This window comes from Crocodylus siamensis, chromosome 5 (assembly GCF_052110815.1).
Source record: "Crocodylus siamensis isolate JL-2025a chromosome 5, ASM5211081v1, whole genome shotgun sequence".
Classification (NCBI taxonomy): domain Eukaryota; kingdom Metazoa; phylum Chordata; order Crocodylia; family Crocodylidae; genus Crocodylus; species Crocodylus siamensis.
This window is the reverse complement of record NC_143399.1, coordinates 197,162,733-197,183,061: the sequence shown is the minus strand read 5'-3', so window position 1 is coordinate 197,183,061 and position 20,329 is coordinate 197,162,733. Positions and strand designations below refer to the sequence as shown.

General features: G+C 43.8%; 1 protein-coding gene across 1 annotated transcript in view; it reads left to right on the top strand.

Annotated features, from left to right (window-relative positions):
• Window positions 1-398: 398 nt before the first annotated feature.
• Window positions 399-20,329, top strand: part of LOC149865103 (sodium channel protein type 5 subunit alpha-like) — a 119,496-nt gene continuing 99,565 nt past the window's right edge. The window contains 6 exon segments of the mRNA XM_090049818.1: window positions 399-473; window positions 3,855-4,167; window positions 7,187-7,305; window positions 11,081-11,170; window positions 14,083-14,211; window positions 17,381-17,472. Of these exon segments, the coding sequence (XP_089905944.1) occupies window positions 3,895-4,167; window positions 7,187-7,305; window positions 11,081-11,170; window positions 14,083-14,211; window positions 17,381-17,472 (703 nt within the window). The 5' untranslated portion in view covers window positions 399-473; window positions 3,855-3,894.

Here is a 20,329-nt window from a genome sequence, read left to right as displayed (position 1 = left end):
ATGGTCTGATTGGTAGCGCAATACTACTAATAAAGTATGCCCTTGATGGGAGCACTAGAGAGCTGGAAAAATATTTCTGGGCTTTACCAAGTGAAGCTGAATTCAGGAGCTGCATGTAAGGTTTGAATCCATGTTTCATTTTCATTTTTACAACTTTAAAGTGATTAGTCATTGTCTTTAGTGATTAGTCATTACCTTAGTGAACATGTAATTTGTATTGGAGAAATTCTATATTAATGCAGTTTCTTTGTTGCAGTATTTTAGTGTTCTAATGAAAATGGTTCTGAATGCACTTTTGGGGGAAGGTTTTTGTAGACATTTTCACCATAATCATCAAGGTCTGTTATTTATTTATTTTGGTATTCTGAAGGGTGTAATGGCATTTTCTATATCTTCTCTTTCCAGTAGTTTCTTGTAAATCGTAGTGTTTGGGAAGTTTTGTCAATGTGGCTCAAAATCCATGTCTTTTCAAGGTAAGATGGCAGGCTTTTCTTGCTCATTTTGAAGATCTCTCCAATAGTAGAGGCTCTGCATGAGACATTTTTTTTCTTTAATTATCTTATTCCCCACTGGATTTAAAAATTAGGTGAGTATTGTGGAGGATGCTGGTCTTTTAAACAATACAACTTGCACAGTATATATTGCACCAAATTGCACCATTTTATATATTGTGGGCAACTTCTATACTTGCTAGCAAAGGAGAAGCATGCATCCTGGAGAATAGACATCTGGCTGGTGATACTGCAGGGGTACACACTGGAAGAAAAGTTGATAGCCCATGATCTGTAGGTAATTGTCCTGTTCGCAGTATAAGAGTTGCTGTAGGACTGTATAACTCCCACTTCAGATAATTTAAGTTTCATGGGCCTTTGTACATGCCACAAAATTGGCCTTTAAAGAGGGTTAAATGCCCTTTTGCACTGCTTCAATGGAATTGCTGTTTGTATGCTCGGTGGCGTATTCCAATTTAAATGACTTTGTAATGTAGCAAGATAAATTGCCTCCGAGGTGTTTTAGTTTGCTACCTAACAAAGTGCAACAGTGCACAGGGTGCTGGAAGCCAACTTGCTCATGGCTTGGCAGGCTTCCAGTGCCCTGTGCACTGTCCCTGCTATCTTCTCTTGCCACCAGTATACCCAGCCACCCCAGGGGCAAGCCAGCTATTTCTGAGTGGTCCCAGGTGGCAGGAAGGCGGCAGGGATGGTGCAGGGGTACTGGAGCCTACCTGCCTCTGCTGTGGTGGAGGGGGGAAGCTGCCACCAAGTCACAGCCCCTGAACTGCGGGGGGAACCCGGTGCTTTCCTCTGCGGTAGTGGTCCCCCCCCCCCCCCGTGCCTCCCACCCACTGGCACTTGGCCCAGGTGGTCCTGGGGGGAGCTGCAACCGCAGAGGGAAGCACCAGGCCCCACACAGCTCGGGGGCTGTGCAACCTGGTGGCAGCCTGCACAGGCTAGCCTAGCAGGCTTGACTGAAGAAAAAAAAAAAGTGGCAAGGAGCCTGATCTTTTTTTTTTTTTTGGAACCTGCCTGCCTGCCTGAGTTGCTTGAGGGCCTGGTGCTTCTGTCCACGGCTACAGTGCCCCCTGGGACTGCCCAGGCTGGATGCCAGTGGGTGGGTGCTGCCCCTTGAAAGCACCCATTTCCCCTGCAGTCATGGAAGGAAGCACTGGGCCCCTACACTGCTCAGGGATCACTTGGCCTGCCAGCAGCTCAGCCCCTCACCCAGCCACTGGAGAGGCAGGTAAAGATTGAGCCCCCAACCTTGTGTACATGCCATTGGGGTTTAATTTGGTTTAATTCTTCCTAAATTGAAATGGTGGAAACAATGGGTTTTAAAAAACCCACAGTTTCAATTTAGGGAGAATTAAACCCCCATGGCATGTACAAGCAACCCATTATACTAGATACTAAGGGCCTTACTACACAGTAATTTTGGGCAGCTCCTGGAGTTCTTATCACCTGGATTGTGCACACATTAACACCTGAAACTAGTTTTAAGCACTTGTTATGTAGCTCAAAGTTATGCCAGTCTAGGGAAGGATTATCTCTGATCCATATTACTCAGCTCTTGTTACTAAAATGTTGCCACTCCAGGTGACACCTTAGTGTAAACACTCCACCTGCACCCTCCTCCCCTGCTGGCCTGGATCTGGCCCACTGCCCCTTCCCAGCATCCCAGATCCCAGCTAACCACACTGTCTGTCCCAGGGAGCAGGCAGGGAAGGGTTAACCTGCCTGCACAGCCACATCGGTATTTGCAAGTGGAATTTATCTTCTCTCTCCTAAGCACGTGTGCAGGCAGGTTAACCCTTCCCTGGGTTCCCTGGAGACACCGGAACTCTTACAGCTACTTCCGTTTCATACAAGCATACATGTAGTTACATTACTACATACATCGCATGTATAGTATAATTAGCTACTTAAGTATGCAGGGCGGAGAGGTAAATATGCATCAGCTAATTAAGCATGCCCAGAAACTACAACAGGTTGCCAAGAGTTCAAATCCCTCCCCCTTTCAAGGACACAGATAATTGAATTCCAGCTTCTGTAATCAGCATGAGAAAGACTAGGGAGAAGCTGGGGGGAGGTAAGAAACCTTGAGTAGCATTTCTTTCTATCAAGAGAAATGCAGGCTGTGCATTTCTAACAGTGGTGCAAGTATAAGAAGTCTAGTCCGGTGCCTGAAGATGAATCCTCTTGTATGGTGTCCTGCAACCACCACACCAAGACCTTCAACAGCTAGGCAAGGGTATGGAGGAGTAGAGGCTGCCCAAGAACACCCCCCCACCCCAGCCTTCAGACTATTGAGACAGATTCTAAAGGCCAGACTGAGTACAGACATTCAGTGCCACAATGACAACAGATAAGAATTGCTGTTGACTGCCTAATCCCTTAGCAAGGGCTCATTTCTGTCAGGGTGATGTGCTTTAGATTTTCTCCAGCCAAGGAGTACTCCCAAGGCAGTGGGGGCTAGGGTTGTGAGGTCCCCTATACTCATCTAACTGTGGAGGTTGCAACCTTGGGGTATTTTATAGGAGCTACCCTGCCACAAGTAGCCCCACCATGTTACTACTAGGCCCTCCAGTTGGATGCAGTTTACAGACATAACTAGGACCATATGTAAGGTGTAACAAGGCCTTAAATTAAATACTCTTTGCAAAAAGAATAGGGGTGAGATGTAATGCCTCTTGTATAGCAGTGTGACACACACACACAAAATACTAGGCGCTTCTCAGGGCACTAACACAGATGTGATTCTGCCATTTCCCAGGGAAAAGATTGCAAATGATCTCTTTTAGGCCCCTGGCAGGCATTAATTTAATTATGTGATGGATATAACACATTTTATTCTGCATTCCAAAAAATGCACATCTTGCCATGCTGGACATGCATTGCAGGTTGCAATGTGTCCACTGGAATGGGAGGCCTGAGAACAGGGACCTGGATCCCTGGCTCCTTATGACCTGGGACCTTAAAAGGGAGAAAGCATGGCATTGGGAACTGATCCCCGGTCTTGGGCTCTCCATGCACCTGGAGCTTCAAAGGGGGCTGCAGGAAGCACAGTGTCAATTGCTGGATAAATGTAGCAACTACCAGGGGCCTTTGAAACTTAGTCCTACCAAATGTATTCAGAATCCGTTACTTGCACTTAAATCTAAAACTAAGACCATAAAGATTACTCTGTCTTCTGGGAATATGATTCTTATTAGTTTAGTTTTATTTTTACCTGTTGATTTAACAGCAAGATATTAATATACAGCTAGTTAACCTGTACTTAACTCCAGTAGTGTTTCTCTGTTAGTTTCTATATTGTAATGTCTTAATCCGGTAACATTCTTTTTGTCTCTCGTCCAGTTATTTGAGATACTGAGTGTGGAAAAAACAGAACACAAAAATGGACCCCAGTCTTTTGTTAGCTGCTGCTTATGGTTTCCGCCGTTTCACTCCTAATTCATTGTTTGAAATTGAGAATAGAATTGCTGAGAAAAAAGCAAAACAAACTCAAACCAAGCAGGATGACAACAGTCAGCAGGTCAAAGAAGAACAATGTTCTCCCCAGCTGGATCTAAAAGCTTGCAACAAATTGCCTACTATCTATGGAAAACCTGCACCGGAGCTTGTTGGAGTACCATTGGAGGATCTTGATCCTTACTACAGTGACCACAAGGTTAAAGCAAATCCTGTTAAGAGGGTGCTGCCTTTTTAACTTTTAAGACTGTAATTCTTTTTTTGGTCCTTCTTGAACCAGAAGTCAGTACATTACTATTCTTTGTTGGCTTAAAGTTCTTATGGTAGATTCAAAATTAACTTGGTAAAATGAAAGGTTAATTTTAAAGCCCACTGATCAAACTATATTGAGTATGAAAATATAATACATCATATCAACAAAAAATAGTTTGTGATGAAAATTATACTGTGTTCTGTCATTCAGCTGCTTCCCTATGAAATCCATGTGAGTTCTCTGGACTGAGATTACTGTAGTGCTAATAGCTTTTCTCTAATTGCTGTTAGTCACATTTGAGTTACGGTTTTGCTACAGTTACTTTTATAATAATTCAGGAAAGCTAAGGAGAAAACAACACACAACACGTAAACCTATTACAGAATTTCCAGGCCTTGCTGTTAGAAATGGATATATGTTTTTATAAATAGTAAATTAATATTCTATTGTAATATAATAGAGTGTGCATTACATGTTTCTGTTGAGAAAGAAGAAACTTGAAATCAAATATAAGAGGGCAACTGACTTTCAATTTACGCAATCAGATTTTCTTTTGCAAAGTGTAAAGTTGGAGACAACTCCCTGGTGCAAGTGTTGGAGAGGCCAACTAGGGGCCATGCTCTTCTTAACCTGCTGCTCAAAAACAGGGATGAATTGGCAGGGAATGTAGTAATGGATGGCAACTTGGGAAGCAGCAACCATAAGATGTTTGAGTTCAGGATCCTGAGGAAAGGAAGAAAGGGGAGCCACAGAGTAAGGACCCTGGACTTCAAAAAAGCAGACTTTGACTTGCTCAGGAAACTCATGGGCAGGATACCATGGGAGGCCAGTCTGAGGCAGAAAGAAGTCCAGAAGAGCTGGCTGTACTTTAACGAAAGCTTAGTGAGGGCACAGGAATGGGCAGGAAGAGTAGCAAGTATGGGGGAGACCAGCTTGGCTTAGCAGGGAATTCTTCATAAGCTAAAGCACAAAAAGGAAGCATACAAGAAATGGAAACTTGCACAAACAACTAGGGAGTCTTATAAGAATATTGATTGGGCATGCAGGGATGAAATCAGGAGTGCTAAAGCACACCTGGAGTTTCAGCTAGCAAAGGATGTGACGGGTAACAAGAAGGGTTTCTACAAGCACATCAGTAACAAGAGGAAGATCAGGGAATGTGTGGGTCCCTTACTGAATGGGGGAGGCAACCTAGTGACTGATGATACAGAAAAGGCTGAAGTTCTAGTCTTTTTTACCTCAGTTATCACAGGCAGGGTCAGCTCCCAGACTACCGCACTGGGTAGCACAGTTTGGGGAGGAGGTGAGCAGCCAACAGTGGGATAAGAGATGCTCTGTTCACCAGGGCGCCTCTTGGGGTAACAAGGAACAATGGTCACAAACTGACAGAGAGCAGATTTAGGCTAGATATCAGGAAAAACTTCTTTATGGTAAGGGTAGCCAAAATTTGGAATGGGCTTCCAAGGGAGGTAGTGCTCTCTCCTACCTTGGGGGTCTTTAAGAGAAGGCTGGATAGGCATCTGGCTGGAGTCATCTGACCCCAGCACTCTTTCCTGTCTAGGCAGGGGGTCAGACTTGATCTGTTGAGGTCCCTTCTGACCCTAGAATCTATGAGTCTCTGAATGTCTTGCATTCATAAGCTTGTCTAACTTTATCCCAACTGTGTAGTTGGTCCAATAAAAGATATCACCTGAAGAAATCCTTGCCTCTTGTATGTAATTACCAAATACCCATGACAGTGTGTGGGTTCTTCCAAGATTCAGTTTGTCTTCAGGGGTTTCTGTAAGCCAGGGGTTCCCAAACTGTGGTACACGTACTCCTGGGGGTATGCAAAACAACTTTGAGGGGTATGTGGGAGAAATTGTGTAATGGTGGATTTAATTTTCATTATAATAACAGTAGTCATTTAAGGATCATAAAATGTACACTGGAAGGGGTATTCAGGCAGCTGGTAATTCTGGAAGAGGTATGCAATAAGAAAAAGTTTGGGAACCTGTGCTGTAGGCTGTTATTCTTAGATAAAACAGGCTTCACTGCACCAGCAATAGGTGGTGATGGGATCTGATTTGCAATCCCACAATTGCGTCTCTTGCCATGCACACGTGGCACGGCAGAAGGTGCAATTTTATGGACTGTGCATTAGATTACATCACACCCTTACTTGCATGTGTAGAGGGGCCTTAGGTTAAGATCTGGTTAACCTGATCTTGCGAATGCCTGTATGCACTTGCAGCACAGCCCCAGGCCTGGAAAAACCCAGCCACTCACTGCAGCCATTGGGCTACACTATTCCCATCCCTTGAACCCTGACTGGGCTATTTTTAACCCTGCAACCTCCTCCCACAGATCTGCCCTCAAACCATCAACACCCCCTGTGGACCTGCCAGCCTCCACCCCACAAGTTACTTACATTGGTTTCCCCACACAACTACCAGCACTGGTGAATGGCTGCGCACACTGCTTTTAGTTTATTTTCACTTGTCTTGAAGTGAACTACATGAATGTAGACTGGGTATGGAAAATGGCTGTACATACCCTTACTTTGCGAATAGCCCATTGGGTTCAATGGGACTACTTCAGGAGTAAGGAACTACTGAGTATAAGTAACTAGCAAAATGTGGCTTGTACTTAATATCTTTTAATTGCATTGACAAAGTGAGTCTGGAGATTTGTTTTGAATCATAATTATTTCTTTCTCTTGTCTCTTTCCCAGGAGATAAGAATGATCTTACAATGCTAAATTGGCCCATTGGGCAGATAGGTATTGCTAGGTTCTGTCTCCAAGTAAAAACAACAAATAAAAGAATAAAAATAAAATAATAAAAACTATCAGTCGTACCTATAATGATTTCCAATTCTGGGTTGGCATTTAAGAAATCTTAGTTTGCTTTCTGGAAAAAAACTATATATAGTTAATATACTTCTAATGCTGTGTTTGTTTTTTGTTTGCTTCTTTCTATTATAGACTTTTATGGTACTGAATAACAAGAATATAATTTTTCGATTTAGTGCAGAACCTGCCTTATGCATATTTGGCCCTTTCAATCCTATCAGAAGGACAGCAATTAAAATTTTGGTCCATTCATATCCTTTTTACTGGTTATTCTTATTCTAACACTCTTTTGAAAAAAAACTGTTCTGTTTTGCTTCATTCTAGTCTTGTATTTGTAGTGGATTAAATGTAAGTGAATTTTGATATAATATTACACTAGCATAAGAGTGATGTAGCCAGATAAGTCCAGAAATTAATGTAAGAGGCAAGGATTTCTTAGTGTGGTATAAGTTACTGAGCCAACTATGCAGTAGGGTTATATAAACTTTTGAATGTAAAATATTCTTCTGCTACACAGTGGACTAATTAATGCAAAACAATAAATTCCAGAGCCAGGTTGGAGCAGCTCCAGCTGGCAAGGGGCCTTGGGGGTCAGCCTGTCAGCTTGGGGCTGCTCCCTCCAACTCAGTGTGCTGCTGAGTGGCTGGCTGGAGCACAAGAGTGCTTCAGTGTGGGACTAGCTGGCAGGCAGCCCCTGCACTGAAACACCCTTGTGCCCCAGCCAGCCAGGGTAACATCTACACATGCAATGCTACAGAGTAAAGACTCCACAGCAGTCTAGTACTTGTATTTACAGTAGCTCATGTGTATTTACAAGTACTAGCCTGCTGTGGAGTTAATTAGTTTACTCCAACCTGGTAGGGGCACACTGTGCAGTAAACATCTTGTGTAGAAGCAGTCACTTAGTCCAGTAAAAGATAATACCCTAAGGAATCCTTGCCTCTGTGATATAATAGTATGTCATTGTTAAGAGGCTATACTGGATTTTGTTTTACAAAATCAGTAATATTTAAATCCCAGTATATCTAGTACAAATAGTGATGAAGAATAGATTAGATGTGATGAGTTTTTCTGATGAGTCAGAGATTAAGTTCTTATATTATTGTTGTTATAGGCTTCAAGTTGAATAACATGTACAGACAACTCAATTGTGTTAGGGCTTTTCCCTCAATGTCCTGCATATTTCTGCTGTGATAACATCATAGAAACTTCTAGTGAAATAAATGGTCCACACTGTTGTTAAGATCTTCAGTACAAATTGAATGAATGCTTTGGTCAGATATCTGGTACTGTTGTAAGAAAGATAATTCAAGTTGGAGACAGAACCTTCATTTTTTTCTGTTTATGTGCCTGCAGAACTGTAGGTGCAAATTAAATCATGTGGAAATAAGTTCACTTGACTGAAGTGATTGCTACAAGATAGCACCTACAATTACTTAAACCAACAATATTTAAGTGTAAAAATGGAGGCCATTAGATTGCCTAGTGCAGGGTTGTCAAACATATGGCCTACAGGTCTCTGGACCAATCCTACATGCTGCTTGGGCTATGTGCTGGCCCCACCTCTGTGTGCTGCATGTGGCACACAGACCCGATGCCATTTGTGCTGCATATGGCTCCCACACCAGATTGGCTCTGCGTGTTGGCTTCTGGGCCAGTCAAGATCAGGCCATGCTGGAACCAGTATACACAGCCAGTCTGGCAAGGCACCCCATGCAGCATGCGCCCTGTGCCAGCTCCTTGTGCTGTATGCCTTTAAAGTTGTTGTTGCTGTCAGAGAGGAATGGATATCTGTTAGGTAGCTTCCAAAGGTCAGTTTGGTTTCTAAAGATAAAGAAAAATGTTAAATTTCTGAAAGTAGATATCATAGTGGCATCTCTGCTTAAGGAAATAACCCTTTTGGAAGGCAAATTTCTGTCCCAGAACTAGAGGATGGGGGAAAAAAAACCCAGAACTGTCCCTTGGATGACTTCAAAGTTTGTTTCACCAATGCTGTTATGTCAAAGGCAAATGAGATGTAGTTCCTTTCAAGGGAAAAATCAATTTATAGCCTTGAGCACTGTAACCTGCAATGGTTCTAAGCAGGTGGGCATGGAGTTCAAGCAGTTTAATAAGTGTCTGAGTATCTAGAGGTAAGTTTTTTGGACAGATTTTAAATGCAACTTTTTCCATAGCTTCTAGAAAATTGAATCTTCTAGTCTACTTCCTCAAAAGCTCAGTGAGGAATTTTATAGATTTCATAGATCTCATAGACATTAGGGCTGGAAGAGACCTCCTCGCAAGATCATTGGGTCCAGCCCCTGCCCAAGGTGCAAAAAGTCATCTGGGGTCTAATGATGCCAGCAAGATAGTAATCCACTGTTTCTTGAAAGTGTCCACAGGAGGTGCTTGCACCACTTCTGGGGAGAGTCTATTCCAGGTTCTGGGGACATAAACTGTAAAGAAGTTTGTGTTTTTTTATGTCCAGCCTAAAATGTTCTTCCCAGAGTTTGTGACCATTAGACCATGTCTTCCCTTGGGTTGCCCTGGTGAACAGACGTTCTCCTAGCTCCTGATGCACGCCCATTATATACTTATAGTTATCCTTGTTATCATCTCATTCTTTTAGTAACAGACCTATTTTCAGAGTCCCAGATATCAGCAAAGAAGTGCTTGCTGTAGAATACTTGCAACTGATTTACCCAAGAAGGAGCATTTTTGATCCTCCTTGCTAGATTAAAAGGACACGGAACTCATAGGATGTTATAATATCTCTTCTACTTGGATACCTCATTAGATCTCTTCTTCCATCGTTATTGTGCCACTCAAACTCTTTGCGGGGTGTTAAGGAATAGAACAGAAAGATGGTAGGGTAATATCTTGGTATCTGGAGAGTGGCAGATAGTAGTCAATATGTAGGACTAGTTTGTCCTAGTATAATACACAATGCTGTGGTTAGAGCTCATGAGATGCAGTTTAGGTTCCAAAAAGGAAATCTGCATAATACTATATTTTCCTGTACATAGGATACCCCAGTAAGACATGCATCTCCTTTTTGAAAGGCAGAATGAAGGGAAAAGATTTTTTCCCTGTTATAAGTAACCGAGTAGCAGCAGCCAGAGAGCTGAGCCTGCTCACTGTTCCACTCCCTGTGGATCATGTGCAGATTGTACTTTTACTTTTGCCCAGCAGAAGCTTAAGTGGCAGGAACTTCAGAAGCTTAAGCAGCAGGAACTGCTTTTAGCAAATTTTCTCACCTATTTACACTTCAGTTTTCAGCAACTGTTTTTTGGAAAAAAAAGGTGCGCATGGTATGTGAGAAAATATGGTGATATAGGATTTTTTTAATAAGGTAGCAAATTAGAACAATGTAACATTGCAAAGTCTTATAAAGTAATTAAAATTACCATTTCATATAGGTTACTCCATATTTCACAATCGATAGCAGCTAATCTTGAGCAGATACAGTTTATATATCTTACAAGGAGATCTGTAGAGGATTATATTCAATTTTTCAAAATATTTTGTTAGCTATCTAGTTGATGTGGTTATTTCATTTGGGAGGTGGAATATACACTAAGTAGTACTCAGTAAATTATTTTCATATATTAAGCTCCTAATTAGGGTTGTATGTACATGTACTTCTTCCTCCCTCCATGAAATCTCCTGCAGCCTGACTGAAGACTGTTGTTTTGAGAAAGATGGAAAAACTTTTTCCGAGTCTTTCCTTTCTTGTGTCCTTCACATTTAGTCTGACCCACATGGAACTATCCAAAGAACAGATTGGTACAAATGTTGGACTCAATGATCTAATAGGTCCCTTCCAAACCTAAAATCTATGAATCTATGACACTTTTGTGTTTAATGATTTTTCAGGGTTTTGACCAGGGTGGAATAGGATTATGCTCAGATTTCTAGTAGGTGGAATAGGCTCTGTCCTGAAGTAATCTAGAATGGATTTTTTTTTCTAAATATGGTGCGGAGTTCATTTTTGAATTTCTGTTACTATTCTACAGTATAATGATCTTTCCTTAACTCATTTCTTACATTGTTCATTCTGTTCATTATCTGTGTTGTGGTACTTAACTGTATACTCATGGCTCAATTTCCATCCTCAGAACAATCCAATGTCACTGAGTAAGTTACTTCCTATTTACTGCTATTATTTATTCTTTCCCTTCTCCAAGGCAGGGAAAATAAAGGTTGTGGTAGTAGATTCAATAAGGTGAACATATTGGGTGACATTGAACACTTGACTAGGACCTGATATAGCGGCGTGGTTCCCTGCTTCTGGGGAAGATTTGGAAATTTCTATATTTAGCAGAGTTCTTTGGCAGCACAAACTGGAAAAGGATCTTGGAGTCGTCATTGACTCCACGATGAACATGGGCCGACAGTGTGGGGAGGCAGTCAAGAAGGCCAACCGTACCCTGTCATGCATCCACAGATGCATCTCGAGCAGGTCCAGGGAGGTGATCCTCCCCCTCTATGCGGCACTGGTCAGGCCGCAGCTGGAGTACTGCGTCCAGTTCTGGGCGCCACACTTCAAGAGGGACGTGGACGATATGGAAAGAGTTCAGAGGAGGGCCACTCGTATGATCAGGGGTCAGCAGGGCAGGCCTTATGAGGAGAGGCTACGGGACCTGAACCTGTTTAGCCTCCACAAGAGAAGGTTAAGGGGGGACCTTGTGGCCTGCTACAAACTGGTCAGGGGGGATCAGCGGGTATTGGGGGAGTCCCTGTTCCCCCGTGCGCTGCCAGGAGTGACCAGGAATAACGGTCACAAACTGGCGGAGGGTAAGTTTAGATTAGATATTAGGAGGCGCTACTTCACAGTCAGGGCGGCTAGGGCCTGGAACCAGCTTCCAGGGGAAGTGGTGCAGGCTCCTAGCCTGGGGATTTTTAAAAGGAAGTTAGATGAGCACCTTGCCAGGGTCATCTGACCCCGGTGCTCTTTCCTGCCAAGGCAGGGGGTCGGACTAGATGATCTACCTAGGTCCCTTCCGACTCTAGCTACTATGAAACTATGAAACTGCGGTGGCACCCCAAATTAGGTTAAATCAAGTGGAGGCCAACCTTTTTGGCAGGTATGCCAAAACTTAGCCCTCCTCTCTACCCAAGTGCCACTATTATTCTCTTTCCCTGCCCAGTCCAAGCTGAGGAGAGTAGTAGATAACTGAAGGGTAGCGTTAGGATTCAGAGAGACCTCAATAATTTGGAGATTGCACCAAAAGAAATCTCATGAGGTTCCATAAGGAGAAGTACAAAGTTCTGCACTTAGGACAGAACATCCCTGCACCAGTACAGGTTGGGGACTGACTGGCTAAGCAGCAGCTCAGCAGAAAAGGACCTGGGGGTACAGTGGACAATAAGTTGAATGTGAGCCAACAGCGTGCCCTTGTTGTGAAGAAGGCTAGCAGCGTACTGGGCTGCATTAGTAGGAGTGTTGCTGGTAGGTTGAGGGAAGTGATTACTCCCCTATATTAGTTGGTTTAACAAAAGATACTTGATTTACCCAAGGAACCTTGTCTGCCTATTCTCTTCTATTCAGCACTGGTGTGGCCATATATGGAGTACCATGTCCAGTTTTGGGCCCCCACTACAGAAAGGTTGTGGACAAACTGCAGAGAATCCATGGGAGGGTAACCAAAATGGTTAGGAGGCTGGGGTACATGACATGAGGAAAGGCTGAGGGAATTGGGCTTGGTTAGTCTGGAGAAAAGTCTGAGGGGGGATTTAGCAGCCTTCAACTACCTGAAGTGGGGTTCAAAAGAGGATGAAGCTATATTGTTCTGAGTGGTGGCAGACAGCAGAACAAGGAGTGATGGTTTCAAGTTGCATCGGGAAGTTTAGGTTAGATATTAGGAAGAACTATCTCACTAAGAGGGTAATAAAACACTGGAACCAGAGAGGTTGTGGAATCTCCATCCTCGGAGGCTTATAAGACCTGGCTAGACTGAGCCTTGACTGAGATGATCTAGTTGGGGATAGTCCTGCTTTGAGCAGAGGATTGGACTAGATGTGACCTCCTGAGGTCCATTCCAATCCTAATTTTCTATGAGTCTAGGAAGGAAGCAGACAGAATCTGCTGTTCTGTCTGCTTTCTTCCTTGTGCTCCATGTCTGATCTGCTAGTTTGCTTTGTGCTCCCTGCCCTATCTTCCACTGTGCTCCTTCTTCCCTCCTTGATCAGCTGTGTGCTCCACACAGAGGCTGCCCATGCCATCTGGAGCACCTGTACTGTAGATTGGCCATACCTGGGCTACATCATATGCCTTTCTCTATGAGCTGACTCACTTTGCTCTCTGATGTATCAGGAGGATAGGCTCCATTTTTCCTTAAACCCATTTGGAGATGGCATTCCTTAGGTTATCCTAAAATATTTGAGAGATGAACAGTCCTGCTAGGCCATTCAAGATAATGGAGTCAATGCTATAAAACAAGAATTCTCTTTTGTGTAAAAAAAATGCTCAATCTTCCTTAGAACCAGAGCAGGGCAGATATTCTCCTTCCCGAAATAGTCAAAGCAAAGACTTGTTACCTAGGTTTTCCCCACTGAGATCTTATTACTAGGTTCTTGGCTATTCTGGGATTACCTTTTCCCACACTAGGAAAAGTCCACACTAGGCATGAGAAATCTTAACAAGAACATTCAGAGTATATATATTTTCATGAAAAGTTCCAGTTATAACAATTGGGCTTTTCCCAGGTAGTAATAATGAAAAATCTGTATGAAAAATGACCAAACAACTCCATCACTAAGTCTTTTAGGGAATGTTTATTATTTTTTAAACAGTCTTGAAAAGTGACATTTTTGCACAAATTTTCCCACAATTATGGATGTAATTGTGTCTAAAATCAGAATGGAAACTTGCATAGAACTTGTACTTATTGTAGTGCTGGCAGTAATATAGACACAGACTTCCAGTTTTTTTTAAAATGTCTTGCCTCCACACACCTGGAAACTTAAAATGTAAATAAAATGTGTCTGTGAAACTTTTCCTAGTAAGTGCTAACACTCTTTATTTTCATGCACAATTTACTTCTCAGCTACATTTTTACTGGCATTTACACCGCCGAAATATCAATAAAAATATTGGCAAGAGGATTTGTTTGGAATGAATTCACTTTTCTTAGAGATCCGTGTGATTGCCTAGACTTTATTGTTATCGTTATGACGTAAGTAACTTTCTATTTGTTTTTCTCTTAAGGAAAAAGGGCTAAGGTGCCATTAAGCTACTTTGCCTGATATCCCACATGCTTTGGAATCTGATTGTGGTCAAATTGCTCATGTCCATTGTAGAGCTCATTACTTGAAGAAAGAATTACCACAAACCTTACCACAATCAGACCTAAATGATTGTGAATGCTCATCTCTTTCACGTAACAGAACAAAAGCTTTCATGCATGTACGCTCACAATCTAGTCTAACATATTTATTCATCCAAAAACAATAAATTAATCAAGGTATTTTTCATACAGTCTAGGACAGAAAGGAGAGAGAAAGTTTTTTTTCTCATTTTTGTTTTTATGTACTACATTGACTCGCATACTACACACACATTTCTCCCCACAAGAAATCAGCCCCCCAACATTGGGGTGTGTCTTAATCAGAGAAGCTGAGTTTCTGCTTTCTATAGAAGCACTTTGCTTTGGTTTCACGCAGCAGCAGCAACAGCAACATTTTCCTCTTAGTTCACAGTTCTGGAGGCTCTCTTTAGCCCTTTTCAGAATCAAAGATCCACCCATGGGCACCAGTCCTAAGCAACAGCCAGATTTTTAGCTTTTGATTAAGGGAGGGTGAATGAGATAACACTTAAGCCCTACCCCTGTTCTATGCATTCATAACTCTAGGGGGGGAAATTAATTCTTCCTTTCTAAGAACAAGGCTTATGTCTTATTTGGAGACGTGGTATGTGAGAAACTACACTTGCAACTGAATAGCGCTGTGTAAAGAGTCTTGTAAGTATGTAAATCAAGAGCTACCTCTGAAACTCTAAATTCAGTGCATCTAGCAAACAATTTGCCTGCCTAACTAGAATTCTCTAAGTCTTTACTTCTGGCAAGAGAGGATACCCCAGTTTAAACAAAGATAAGTAGAGAAGAAGATATCAACGTACAAATTACTATTTGTAAAATAGTTTAAAGTTATTTCTAATGACCATTCAATTCACATTCCTAAAAGTACTTATCAATGCATGACAACGACTTCCCAATTATTGTAAGAAAATATGTGTTTAAATAGTGTCAGTATCCTAGGTGACTCATAAGCAGTGCTCCGGGTTTTCTGTTCGCTGTGGAAAAATACAGATTTTCTCCTTTAAAAGAGAAAAATGCAGGAAATGGTGGTTTTCCCCTTGCAGGCTGGAACCGTTCCAGCCTGCAACAGGCTGCTTGTGGCTGGGAGAAGAGGGACACAGGAGGCGCCACATGCATGTGCATGCGTATGTGCATACATGCATGTGGCAGCCAGGCAGTGTGGTGAGCAGCTCCCACAGCTCCCTGGAGGTCAGTCTGTGGGGAGGGGGGCAGATTGAGGCTCCCATGGTAAGGGAGAGGGTGAGAGAGGGAAGGAAGGAGACAGGATGGGGCTGGGGGTGCTGCTCAGCTGGGGCTGTGCATGGGGCCTGGGGCTAAGGCATGAATGCACAGCCACAGGACCCTGCTGGGGAAGTGGGAGGGAGCCACAGGCAGCTCATCTGCAGGGGGCGTGGGGCTGGCTCCCTGATGCTGCGTGCATTCCAGGGGAGTGGGGCATGGAGGGCATGTTCTCCCCACATATTTATGTGTGTAGAGATGACAGATGCAGGCTGCCTACTGCAGGGCTCAGGGTCCCCTGCCCTGCTGCCCTCCCCCCCGGGGCTTCCACAGCCCAGCAGCTGGAACCCAATGCAGGAAGGCAGAGAGGCTCAGGTCTGCCACTGCTGCCAGGAGTGCTGTGTCAGCTGCGTTATCATGGTGATGTGCCGCCTGCCCACCTGGCAGCAGCAGGGAGCACAACTCTATACCACTGTCCTCGCTGTTGCTGAGTGGGCAGGGAGTGCCTCATCATGGCGGCATGGCTGGCACAGGGCCTCTCTGCCCTCCTGCACCAGGTCCTACCCCCTGGGCAGCAGAGGCCCCTAGGGGAAGAACACCAGGGCAGGGAGTCCTGAGCCCACAGTGGGCACTGCGGAAGTTCCCCCCCCACCACATGCTCTGCTCTAGCCATGCTGCCCATGGGGGGATGGCAGAGCAAGGCTCTGTGATCTGCTCTTACCACAGCAGCCACCAGTTCTTGTGAGTGGCAACCAAAACTTGCATGCTGCTGGGAGCGGGGCACGGAACTGTGGACCCTGGCCCTGGTACTATGGTCCTGGAAGCTGGGCCCCCTTCCAGCAGGGCTGCGGGGGCAGGGGGCTGCAGGTTGGGAGTGAGGGGAACCTGGAGGGTGGGGGGCTGTGGGTTGGGAGCGATGGGTACCAGTAGGGCAGGTGGGGAGGGAAGGGGGAGTGGGGAGTGATGCTGCAGGGGGAAGAAGTTGGGGAGGCAGAGGGCAAGAAACCCCTCCAGATTTATTTTCGCTGTGTAGCAGTGGGAGGGGCACAAAGTCAAGGCAAACCTCTCATAATTAGTTTCTATACCTGGAAAATTATAACAAATTTATAATTTTTCCAAGTACAGAATCTAATTACTGTGGGTTGTCTTATATTCAGATTCACCCAAAGAATCTTGTCATCTGAAGTATAAAGAATATGAATCCAAATTGAATTTTTATGGTGACATAGAAGCCCCTAAGCGAGCTCGCTGAGTTCCATTTAGGTACCTAAGGGACGGCTCTGATTCCTGCCCCTGGTTTATACATTATTTGACCTAATCCCTTATTGCAGCATTTATGCCCCACAGTAGTAAAGTCGGACACTGTTGCATCTCTCTCCTGCAGCCTCTGACATCACTTCCTTTGCTGCTGATCGTCCACAATTCCCCTCCTGCCAATTGCTGCTGATTCCTTTTGCCAGTGGCAATTGGCAGCAGGGGAACTGGCAAGATTCATGGGAAAGGGAATCAGTGGTGACTCAAGTATGGTGCACAAATTGTCTGAAGGAAATAGGTGCCACTGATTGCTGCTGTATTTTGCACCCTCCGCCTCACTCTTCCCCCAGAACCTTTCATGCCCCCATGGGTGTACAGCCCACAGTATGGGAAATGCTGCCTTATTACATGGCTAGTTTTCCTAAAATATTCTGCATTCAGATATGCCCAGAAAAAGGTTGATATCTAAAACCACTTTATGATATCGCTTCCTTGTTATTCAGTTAAATGGTATTTTCTCTCATGTTATTTCAATAATGGTGATATGCTCTTATAGGTATATAAGCCTCATTGGACCACTCCAGAATATTTCAGCTCTTCGGACTTTCAGGGTACTAAGGACTTTTAAAGCAATTTCAGTACTCCCTGGTAAGCAGCAATGATTTTTTTCTGATTGGCTGTCATCTGCAAATGCCTGTTGTCTTTTATTTCTTCACTGTTGTTGTGTACAGTTGTTGTATGATTGCCATATTTACTTGAATATAAGACAACCCACAATAATTAGATTATGTACCTGGAAAAATTATAAATTTGTTATAATTTTCCAGGTATAGAATCTAATTATGAGAGGTTTGCCTTGACTTTGTGCCCCTCCCACTGCTACGCAGGGAAAATAAATCTAGAGGGGTTTCTTGCCCTCTGCCTTCCCAACTTCTTCCCCCTGCAGCATCTGTCCCCCCTCCTTTTCCCCCCCCGCCCACAGCTTCAGAGTTCATTGCTCCCTGGCATGCTATTTTAACATGCCTCTGGAGCAATTAAGTCTGAAGCAATAAGCTCTGGAGGTTATTCATTTTTATTCATATTTACAAGTACTATCCTGATGCAGAGTAAATTAGTTTGGGGGTACACATGCAGATGCCAAGATGTTTACTACACAGCTAATTAGTCAACTGCACAGTAAACATTTCAAGTACACATGTCCACTGATGTTGAAATAAACATGCTTGAGCAAGATTTTGTATTCTCATACCATTTCAGGTACTATGGAAAGAGTAAAGGAAATGTCCCTTGTGGTAGAACTTGAAATAATAAAGCTCATCTCTAACATGGCATGTACAGTTCCAGGTTCATAACCTCATTGTCTCTCATAAAGGATGGAAACATAGGACTGGAATGGATGCCTTGGATCACTGAGCCCAGTACCATACTATGGCAGATATCGCATCATCTAATTCCAGTTGCAATAACCTCCTTCCTTCCTGATACCTCCTCTTTTATCACTATTGGTTGACATTCCCTTTCAGTTAGTTCTTTACTATTTTTACAATCTCTCAACTAATTTCCATTTTCTCTAGTTTCACTAATATACAAAACAAGATTTTGTGCCTGAATCAGCATAGGGAATAAAGACCTTCATCTTATAATCGCATACAAGGAAATCTCACTAAATACATTGTCTGTCATAAAGTAATAGTCATACAAAAAAGTAGGGCTGGAAGGTACCTCCAGACATCTTCCAGTCCAGCTTCCCACCTGAGGCAGGATCATCCCTAACCAAACCATCCCATCATCAGGATGGGATCCCACCATTGGCAGTCCCTCATAGTCAAGCATGATGGTGTTTGTGATTGTTTTATCTGTGGGTCCAAAGATGGCTGACAAGGCCTATCTGTAGGCTGACCATATGGAAATCCTAGACAGCTGGGTAATTAATCTGGGAAATCTAGGACAATGCCCCCCTCCCCCAATACTCTCACAAGCTGGTAGAGGTGGAGGTGGTGTGCCAGGCAGACCTCAGAACATAGCTGCCTACCCTCAAGGCTCTCCACAGTGCTCTGACTCCCGGCTAGACTGTGACGCATGCCCTGCTATACTGGGACACCCATTATAATTCTGAACAGCTGGCCAGGACTGGCTTCTGAAATCCAGGACCACCTTGGCTAAAGTGGGACATATGAACACCTTACCCATCTGGGAGAGACAGATTCTGTTGCAGCTTGGACACATGTTTCCATGTGGGGTGAGCGGCACTGAAGAAACGTGTGCATTGTGGATGTCAGTGAGATGCTGAATGTCCTTTGCCTCGTCTTCCCACCATTTGTTTTTCATATTGTGGGTCCTCCATGACAGTCATCCCATACACCCATATTCTAAACTCTGCATAAGACTACTCTCAACCCTGACCACAACATAGACTTGACACAGGTAAAGTAGGGGAATGACAGCAGCCAATGTCCTGCTTCTATAAAATGTCAGTATATGTTCAAGAGGTCCTGAGTAGAGGGTCATGCCTTCCCCTACAGAGGAAGGTAAACACTCCTACAGTCCATTCCATCTGACCATGGGATAAAATTCCTTCCCAAGCCCAAATACGGTGATCAGTTTGACCCTGTATGGAGGTCAAGACCCTCTGTCCAGTTTGCTTTACATAATTTGTTCTTAGTAACTCCACACTGGCTGCTTCTGATCAGCCTTTCATATAGTCATAGAATCCCAGAATCATAGAAAATTAGGGCTACAAGGCACCTTAGGAGGTCACCTAGTCCAACCCCTGCTCAAAGCAGGAGCATTGCCAACTAGATCATTTCAGCCAGGGTTTGTCAAGCTGGGCCTTAAAAACCTCCACGGGTGGAGATTCCACAGCCTCTCAAGGCAATTTGTTCCAGGGCTTCACCACCCGCCCAATGACAGAGTTTTTCTTGATATCCAACCTAAACCTCCCTTGCTGAAACTTGAGCCCGTTGCTCCTTGTTCTGTCATCTGTCACCACTGAGAACCATCCAGCTCCATCCTCTTTGGAGTCCCCCTTCAAGTAGTTGAAGGCTGCTATTAAATCCCCCCTCAGTCTTCTCTAGACTAGATAAGCCCAGCTCCCTCAGCTTCTCCTCATAAGTCATGTAGCCCACCACCTAACCATTTTTGTTGCCCTCTACTGGACTCTCCAACTTGTCTACATCCTTTCTATAGTGGGGGGTCCAAAACTAGGCACAGTACTCCAGATGTGGCCTCACCAGTACAGAATAAAGTGGAATAATTACTTCCCTCAATATGGTTGCAATTCATCCCAGTATGTTGTTAGTCTTCTTGACAACAAGGGCACACTGATGACTCATATACAGCTTATTGTCCACTGTAAACCCTGTGTCCTTTTCTGAAGAGCTGCTGCTTAGCCAGTTAGTTCCCAGGCTGTAGCAGTGCATGGGATTCTTCTGTCCTAAAGTGTCTGCTTCTTCTAAGCTTCCTTTTTGTGTTTAAGCTCACCAAAGAGTTCTCTGCTAAGCCAAGC